At 49.6% G+C, this 8183-nt stretch overlaps 4 protein-coding genes across 4 annotated transcripts; 2 read left to right on the top strand and 2 right to left on the bottom strand.

The window, feature by feature from the left end:
• Positions 1 to 208: 208 nt before the first annotated feature.
• On the top strand, positions 209 to 1274 carry BDV27DRAFT_151439 (SANT/Myb-like DNA-binding domain-containing protein; the record flags this gene model as incomplete). Its single annotated transcript, XM_032071358.1, has 2 exons — positions 209 to 1072; positions 1140 to 1274. The coding sequence occupies 2 exons, from the start codon at positions 209 to 211 to the stop codon at positions 1272 to 1274; spliced, it is 999 nt and encodes a 332-aa protein (XP_031920379.1).
• A 208-nt stretch (positions 1275 to 1482) lies between these two features.
• cox5b (cytochrome c oxidase subunit IV) lies at positions 1483 to 3317 on the top strand. The gene is made up of 6 exons (XM_032069488.1): positions 1483 to 1935; positions 2093 to 2146; positions 2342 to 2500; positions 2621 to 2721; positions 2793 to 2883; positions 2943 to 3317. The coding sequence occupies exons 1-6, from the start codon at positions 1845 to 1847 to the stop codon at positions 3029 to 3031; spliced, it is 585 nt and encodes a 194-aa protein (XP_031920378.1). The 5' UTR covers positions 1483 to 1844; the 3' UTR covers positions 3032 to 3317.
• Positions 3318 to 3802: 485 nt separating this feature from the next.
• Positions 3803 to 6268, bottom strand: BDV27DRAFT_89508 (purine-cytosine permease family protein). The gene is made up of 8 exons (XM_032077898.1): positions 6181 to 6268; positions 5948 to 6093; positions 5234 to 5693; positions 5026 to 5179; positions 4900 to 4972; positions 4736 to 4849; positions 3968 to 4673; positions 3803 to 3901 (listed from the first exon to the last, which is right to left on the bottom strand). Exons 3-8 carry the CDS (start codon positions 5687 to 5689, stop codon positions 3818 to 3820), a joined length of 1587 nt encoding a protein of 528 aa, XP_031920377.1. The 5' UTR covers positions 5690 to 5693; positions 5948 to 6093; positions 6181 to 6268; the 3' UTR covers positions 3803 to 3817.
• Positions 6269 to 6554: 286 nt separating this feature from the next.
• BDV27DRAFT_139574 (SANT/Myb-like DNA-binding domain-containing protein) lies at positions 6555 to 8083 on the bottom strand. The gene is made up of 6 exons (XM_032069487.1): positions 8035 to 8083; positions 7333 to 7702; positions 7226 to 7273; positions 7132 to 7164; positions 6989 to 7072; positions 6555 to 6939 (listed from the first exon to the last, which is right to left on the bottom strand). The coding sequence occupies exons 1-6, from the start codon at positions 8037 to 8039 to the stop codon at positions 6898 to 6900; spliced, it is 582 nt and encodes a 193-aa protein (XP_031920376.1). The 5' UTR covers positions 8040 to 8083; the 3' UTR covers positions 6555 to 6897.
• Positions 8084 to 8183: the final 100 nt, after the last annotated feature.

The raw sequence follows: 8183 nt of genomic DNA, 5'->3' as shown, positions 1-8183 counted from the left end.
AGAGAGGGTGCTTTTCTTTTTCTGGTCCCACGCCTCAAGAATCAGCCCACTGCTTCCCATTCAAATATCGGTCTTTGTCGCTCTTTCGGCGAAGTGTCATCTATCCGCGTTGACACCTCCACGTCCCGCTCAGACGCACTTCCCTCTTTCTTTTATAAACGTGATCAGATAGCCTGCCAGGGCTTTTATGCTCTAGCAGCGCTGATGTATGTCTGCGACGCTGGCGGAATATCGAGACTATGCCATTGATTATGCTCAACATGCCAGCTGCAAGCCCGAGGAACATACAAGTACGCTTGTTTACCACACGCATCAGCCACAACTGCAACATCCGAAGCCGCCAGATACTCCTTTCCAGCAAGGAAGTTCGCGCAGCACGGCATTTGAGCACCATCATGCAAACGCGACCGTTCTCCCAACCGCGAATCCCCATGGACTCTCCCAACAAGTCGTTCTCACACCGGCCCAGATGCTTTCACGGCAGCTTCCGGTACAATACGCACCGACCAGCTTCGATATCCCGTCGATGCAGCGGGGTAAAAAACGGCACCTTTCCGAAACTGAGGGAGAAGGCGATGACGCAAATCATGGGATCAGGCCACAATTATCCATCCTCCCATCAGAATCATCTGCTGAACCGACGCACCACTCACCCGAGATGCTCTTCTCGGTTCATGGGGACGCTGGGCAACATCATCAGATGCAAGGCCACGACCTTGGACCGCAGGATTCGGTGGCCCTCCCACAGCATCACCACCACCATCGTCTCCCCCCACACGCGTCGTTACGCGACTCCCAGCGCCATGGTATGAATATGGAATCATCTCCGTTCCCCTCTGGCCCGCCAAGTGTGGTAGGTCAGCCTGGGATGCCCGAACCAGCACCCAGGCCACGGGGACCCAAGCTCAAATTTACGCCGGAAGAGGACGCTTTGCTGGTAGAACTGAAAGAGAACAAAAACTTAACATGGAAACAAATCGCCGATTTCTTCCCGGGACGAACAAGTGGTACATTGCAGGTCCGGTACTGCACCAAGTTGAAGGCTAAGGACGTGGCATGGAGCGATGAAATGGTGCGCATTTCCAACCCATATCACTGGTACACAGGCAGGACAGAGGATGTTAACTTTTTGTGGACAGGTCCAACGGCTACAGCGTGCAATTCAGGAGTACGAGAACGACCGCTGGCGTATCATTGCGGGGAAAGTTGGCAATGGTTTCACACCAGCAGCTTGTCGAGAGAGGGCTTCTCAGCTTGAAAGCCCTCCATCATAGTTACGAGTGGATGTGGTTCCATTAGCGCCGGCGTACGCTCCCCTAATATCTGCTTTGTTACGTCTTAATCATTACCCCTTTCGTTTCTTGGTAGGCTGTAATGGGAATTTGGATGGCCACAGTTTAGCTCTATACCAGACAACTCGGTGTAAGGTAGAAGATCATGTATGTATCATATCCATTTAGCGATGCCCAACGTGAATAGTAATTTCATTTGTTTTTTTTTTTTTTTTCAAGTTGCCACACGGTGTTTCCGTCCGAATATCAATGGATCAGCGACCATTGAGCTCCTTCTGCGTGAGCAAAGCACGATGTAGTCCTTGTGATAAACATCAGATGATGTAGATGCACGAACCCTAAGCCCTATCAGGCGTCGAATCGGGCAATTGGTGCCCAAGTGGTCAGTCCGGGCGGCCGTAGCAGCTCCGCAACCAATCAACCCGCACTGCTGACTATTCGCCCGACCACGGGCCGAAGCGGCTTCAAACTCACCTCAAACCTCCAAACTCCCTCTGCTCCAAACGTCCTCACCTCCCTCCTCCGCCGTTATAGCCCCAATTCACCAGGACAATGTTCCTCCAACGCACAGCCTTCGCCCTCGCGCGGCGCACTCCCGTCAGGGCCGTTGCTGCCCGCCCTTTCTCCTCCTCCGTCATCCGCTGTACGTGAGCCCAATGCCAAATTCAAGACCGCTTCTTGAGAGCCTTCGTCGCAGTCACCACCCTTCCTGTGGACCCATTGGGTCCTGGAAATGGGATATGCCCACAGCCAAGGCAGTCTTGTTGACGCAATAGCTAACATTGAGTCTTTGTTTGCAGCCAACAAGGCGAAGTATGGCGTTGAGAAGGATGGCAAGATCCTTTCTTTCGAAGGTTGGTATTCAGACCCGTTGTCATACGATCGGCCAATGCCCGTCTATAGCCGTATTCCCAATTCGTATGCTCTTGTAGCTACGGATTATGTCATTGGAGTAACCCTCCATCGCAGTCCTACCGTCTCTTCGACATTTTGATTCATCACCCACTACGCTATTGCAAACGATGCTGACCGGTTCTTTTCCACAACAGAGATCAAGACCGAGGAGGACCTCGTCCCCCCCGGTGCTAAGTCCGGTACCGTTCCCTCCGACATCGAGCAGGCCACTGGTCTCGAGCGTCTGGAACTTGTCGGAAAGATGCAGGGCATTGATATCTTCGACATGAGGCCCCTCGATGCCTCCCGGAAGGGTACGCTCCCTTAAGCTCCTACGATTTTTTCGGTGGTCTACATGCGTGTGCATTCAAATGGAACCACTACGATGATATCGACGCCGGCGAACTGTGACTGACACGCAATGCCTTTAACAGGAACTCTCGAGAACCCCATCATCGTCAACGGTGCCGGTGACGAGCAGTATGCTGGTTGCACTGGTTTCCCCGCTGACTCCCACACCGTCAACTGGCTGACCGTAAGTCTTTGTATTGCCATTGAGTGGCATGCTCTGTACCTGCGCGCGGAATTCTAATTGGATCAACTCAGGTCTCTCGTGACCGCCCCATCGAGCGCTGCGGCGAGTGCGGCAACGTCGTCAAGCTGAACTACATCGGACCCTTGGAGGATGCCCATGACCGTAAGTCTCCTTTGACTATTGAAGCTTTCCAATTACCCCTGCTTACTCGGTTCTTCCAGACGATCACGGCCACGGTCACGGCCACCCCGCTCCTGAGGAGCCCAAGACTTTCGCCGACTACGTCAAGCCTGAGTACTGGTACCGGTAAATCTTTGACACAATAATAGCGCAGTCATGTTTTCGCCTCGCGGGGAAAAGAACACAGGAATCATGAAAAAGAGAGAAGGGGGGTGGCTGTATCTTTGTGGAATCCGGCATTTGTCTCTTGTAGAATAGTTGAGTGGAAAGAAGTGATTGGTGTCTAATTGATTATTAGTTTTCTTGCCCTTTTTTTTTCTGTCCATATAGTCTAATAGGGCTAGCTCTACAACTCTCTCCATGGTTATCTGCTAGCGAGACAAAGAATAATATCGGGTGGCATGATGCGGTAAGTCCGGGAAATTTACGTATCTCGATCACTATCACGTGCCAATCTTCCTTCCCTCCGAACCAATGTCCATGGTTGTATTTTCCGCTTACCCAGGTCGTTTTCTTACACCGGATAATAACGATTATACTTATCTCACATGTATGATTGCACTAGTGTCATTGTTAATTTTTAAAAATAACGAAGTGAGAAATAACCAAGAGAAGTAGAGTAAGCTTTGTCACTCGTACAATACATGATTTATACTGGGGCTGATAGACTCCCAGAATGGAGATTGGCTGAGAAGATAAATGATTGTGTAGCGTTAAGGGCAAAAAGCGATATTATGCTCAGACTGTTGCTTTTGGTGAAATCCACTGGATATGACGTTTTGGTCTCTTGTTGTTTCCTGTTGGCTCAGGACGACGCTTATATGAAGCAAGGGACGGGCATGGGTGTATGCACCTCTTCAAGATATGAGTCGACAGTAATCGGTTGATTGCAAGTGTTACGGATATTCTTAGACAGTTACCGGCCCAACATGCGCAGCTCGACATACCGTAATGGCGGGTATACGAGACCAGCCCAGGTGAATCCGACGTAATTACCCATCTATCTGAGATTAGATATATCCTTTTAGGTTTGTTAGGGTAGTGAGGATAGCAATGTATCACTTACATCTGCGCCATATTCACCCACTAATCTGGAAAGAGGACCAATATACCAGACTTGCGCCATGCACAGGATTGCGCCGACCCAACCGACTACGAAAGCAATAAACGCGGCGATGCCCACAGGTAGCTTTGAGGGGTCATTCCACACATTCCAGTTATACCCAGTACGGAGTCGGAAGATAAATCGCTCTTCGAGAATGATGGCGAACCATATTGCGACCCAGTAGCCCATGAGAGCGAGGAAATTGGTGAATATGTCGGAAAGGTTGCTTCGACCAACTAATGCGCAGACGGTGTAGATTATAACGCCGATGGTGTTCCATATAGCTCTCGGGACCTTTTCGGCGTACCGTCCAAGAACCTGGAAGTCGACACCGGCGGAATAGGTCGGTGGGATAGTATTTGCGATGAGTCCTAGCGCAACAATCACCGAGCAGAACTTTCCGAACCCATGAAGAGGCCCGAATCCTTCGACGATAAGTGCCCCTGCACCCCTAGAGTATGCTGCGCCGTACTCTGGATGACTCGAGATACCAGATGCAAGTCCGATACCGACAAGAAACGCCATAGTGAATGATACAATGAGGCCTACCAATGAAAGTGAGAAGAGTGTCACTCGGGATGTTCTCTCAGGGTAATAGACGAAGAAGTCGGCTGCTAATGGGGCATAAGTGATTGCAGCACTGAGACAGATAGAGAAGAACGATAACCTAATGAAATGTAATCGTATTAGTCATGGCCACAGCAGAATAGCAAAGTCATGAAGGCGTACCGATTCCCAGCGAGCGTGCGAGGATCCCCGATTGAAGGCGCGGACAGATCAAATTTCGATGAAGACACAGCGTAGAGTATAGAGACTACGATAATCTGGGGAAGGAATGCGAAGCTTGACGCAGTCAGTACACGATTAAACTCATTAAGGGCATCCACACCAACCGTTCATAGTAATGGAAGACCTGATAACCGAACGTGGCTATCACCCAACAACTGACTGCGATAATCACGATGCCTACCATCGGATCAGCACCTGCAATTGAAATTCTCAACACCATGACAACCTACCGACAGCTACCGACATGTTCCCATTTGGTGACACGGCAGATAAGATCTGCCCGCATACTACGCAATCAATTAAGGAGTACCCAAGCATTTGGATCAGATTCAGGATGACAACAATCTTGCTCGGCCACCACCCCATCGTATAGCGTCCGAATGCCTATATCATATTAGTATATAGCATAATAGTCGGTTTAGCCTGGGAAAAGCCCACCATAGTCCGGACGCCGGACACTGGCCCCCATGTAGCCATCCATGAGGCAACTAATGCGCCAACGAAAGCACCCAGAACCGCACAAAGTGCCGAATCCAGGAAGCTCAAGCCGTACACAACGGGCCCCAGCATTCCTAGGGTAATGTTGTTGGCCGCCAAATTGATTGAGACCCAGAGCAAGAACGCTTGCAGGTACGAGACCCAAGTCAACTTTTTCATTCGTTCATGTTGCTGCACCCTTTCAATACCACGGGCTTCCAGGTTGTATTCGATCAGTTGGTTTTCAAATCTCCTCACATATGCAGCAATGCGTGGCGACAAGAAAGGGCCGTCCGGCGCATCACAACCCTCTCCATCATACTCTGCAGTATGGGACGGGTGATCAGTGAAGGGGGTCTTTGACGGTTCTTTTTCAGAGTTTACCCTTAGGGTAGACAGAGGAGGTTCCGAGGACATGCTACTACTATCAAGTCAGTATCAACCCATGTAGAAAATGAGGGTTGAAAAAGCGCGCATGAGTCCTTTCGCTGGAATTATCCAGATCAAGTTCAACCGTATATTCTCAGAACGACAACTGCTGCCACATCATCTGCACCCACGTCCGAGGACAACAAGCCAAGAAACACACGAGTCATGACCGGGTATATTGCATCAGATCTGTGTATGACAGCGTTGCCGAACACCGGTCATCATGCAGGCGTATTACCTAGATACCTTGATCGACAGACAAAACCACGCTACTTGTCTTCATGATAGCCATCCCTTGCATAGAGATCCGGTGAGAAGACGGGAGAGCTGTACTCGTAACAATTGCTTTTTGTTTTCCCAACGACTTTGGTGAATCGTTATTGCAACTACAACTTTGAAGACTCCAAAAGTTAGCCAATCGGGTTCTCAATTGGATTAAACGGAAATCTTTTCCTAGAAAAGGTTGTAATGGAGTTCACCTGTGGAGTAAATACAAGAGCCCGTTGCGATGCGGAGAAAGCTTGTCAGGGTTATGGAAGCTTCGTGAACAAGACGACTCGAGTAAAGAAGTGGCAAAGGGAATGTCACCTTTTTTATTCTGAGAGGGAAGAAAGATTCCCACTTTCTTGCCGCGGGGAAGTCGTTCGGTTCTCCGCTCCGATAGCGGATTCCGCCAATGATAGGCTACCACCGTTGTTGACGTACCTTTGAATCATGGAGAATTCAACATACATAAAATGACATAGGTGCGGAACTCATGGAGCTTCCAGTTGCTAGTGCAGAGGTTGATCGCCAATTACGTATGGATTAGGCGCAATATCTACAGTCGTTTGTAAAGACGACACATTGGTAGAAGCACTGACGGGTCGGTCTATTTGCGCCTCTTCAAGGCTTGGATATGAGGCAGGTTCATCGCATTGATTTAGAGGGCTATCATGGATTGCGAATCAAGAGTTGTAGACGACAAGTGGGGTATTCCAAGTGTAAAGGAAGAGAAGAGAAGAACAAAACGAAAGGACAGCAAGGCCAACTCCAAGCACTTCGCCAAGTAGTGTGCAAATTGTTGCCGAATAGAAAAATGAAAATAAAAGAGCATGCATCGCCGATGCGCGAGCCCAGTTCCCCAGCAACATGAACGAACGTTTCAGATATCTCATGTACTGATGATCATGTCTTCGTCAAATTCCGCCGAACGTCTAGAGGTCCTTAAAGTGCTCTTTCGCATACTGTTCACATGCCTGCATCTATGTCAAAGATTGGACTCAGATTAGGATCCTTGGGGCTCACTTTTGCCGGTTTTCCAACTTTTTGCCCGATGACTTTCCATTTGCTCGCCTCATATTCCTTGATTGCCTCGCGGAGCGCTATAGACTGCATGCTGTCAGACGCAGAATGATAAAAGAGACCCTCCTCGAAGCGCTATAACTTACCTCATCTTCATCAAACTCGGCATAGTGCATATCCTAATTAGGAATATTAGTCACTGGACGATAACACTATCCGGGATAATGGCTGAAACGCTACCTTATACCAGTGCTTCTTAACACTCCCTTCGGTTCGAGCAGGAAATGTCTATGAGTTCCAATTAGTAACACACCCGAGACCATGGGTAGGAGCCGACAGCGGCCTACCTTAGCAATCTCACTCCAGCTGCGACCAGCATCGCGCATTGTCTTTAGTCGCTGTTCTTCCTCCGCAGTCCACGGAGTGTTGGTCCTTCCCTTCTTCTTGGGGGGCGCTTCTGGCGCTCCTGGCCCAGGTTCAAGCGCGGCCTCGCCCGCAGCGGCTGTAGACCCAGATGCTGTCATGGTTGTCGCAGTGCTTATCTGGGGCGAAGCACGGCGCTTTTTGGGGTTGGGGGGAGAATGCTGGGGTTGGGGCATAGGAATGCCCTCGAATGAAGGCACTCTTTGAAATGGATTGACCTGCTGCGGAGCTAACAGGTGAGATGGCGCGCTGGTCGATGGAGACGCCTTGACACGTTTGGAGGTTGGAGGGGTTCTAGTTGAGTGTCAGGGAAGAAGAAGCAGGAGTTGGGATGGTGAATTGCGTTAAGGAATGGTGAAAAGGGACTCAGATGGAACAGTTTGACACAATAAAAGTATATCAATCGAACCCGTAATAATCATCAACGAACGGGTAAACTCAAGACCATTCAACTGCGCAAGTCACATGTGACGGACCAAAGAACGAAAAAAGTAAAAGAAGCACATGACACAAGGACTATATATTTACGGACGAAGATGGCAAGGGGAGGCAAAGGCCGTTGTTGCGCCGCACTATCGAGGCCTCTTTTTTCCCGGAAAGGGAAGGGCGAGGAGGAACCAACTTACGACATGGTGGACGATGCGCAGTATTCCCAATCACGCTGCGTCGATTCATCTGTAAATACACATGCTTAAGAGATTAGCAATCTGTTACTCCAGTGTAGATTGGCCTGTCCAGTCCAGGGAAAGCAGCTCTTGGTTACACCGGAAAAAAA

This window comes from Aspergillus caelatus (assembly GCF_009193585.1).
Source record: "Aspergillus caelatus strain CBS 763.97 unplaced genomic scaffold BDV27scaffold_491, whole genome shotgun sequence".
NCBI lineage: Eukaryota > Fungi > Ascomycota > Eurotiomycetes > Eurotiales > Aspergillaceae > Aspergillus > Aspergillus caelatus.
This window is presented reverse-complemented; position numbering and strand designations above follow the sequence as displayed.

Excerpts from the sequence above, each read along its gene's own strand:
- cox5b (XM_032069488.1), top strand. The coding sequence starts at position 1,845 with ATGTTCCTCCAACGCACAGCCTTCGCCCTCGCGCGGCGCACTCCCGTC. Across the intron at positions 1,936-2,092 it reads CTCCTCCTCCGTCATCCGCT|CCAACAAGGCGAAGTATGGC; the intron begins GTACGTGAGCCC and ends CTTTGTTTGCAG. Across the intron at positions 2,147-2,341 it reads CAAGATCCTTTCTTTCGAAG|AGATCAAGACCGAGGAGGAC; the intron begins GTTGGTATTCAG and ends TTTCCACAACAG.
- BDV27DRAFT_89508 (XM_032077898.1), bottom strand. The coding sequence starts at position 5,689 with ATGTCCTCGGAACCTCCTCTGTCTACCCTAAGGGTAAACTCTGAAAAA. Across the intron at positions 4,973-5,025 it reads GAACATGTCGGTAGCTGTCG|GCATCGTGATTATCGCAGTC; the intron begins GTAGGTTGTCAT and ends ATCCGATGGTAG. Across the intron at positions 3,902-3,967 it reads TGGGTGAATATGGCGCAGAT|ATGGGTAATTACGTCGGATT; the intron begins GTAAGTGATACA and ends AATCTCAGATAG.
- BDV27DRAFT_139574 (XM_032069487.1), bottom strand. Across the intron at positions 7,073-7,131 it reads CCGAGTTTGATGAAGATGAG|TCTATAGCGCTCCGCGAGGC; the intron begins GTAAGTTATAGC and ends GACAGCATGCAG. Across the intron at positions 6,940-6,988 it reads AAGTTGGAAAACCGGCAAAA|GCATGTGAACAGTATGCGAA; the intron begins GTGAGCCCCAAG and ends ACATAGATGCAG.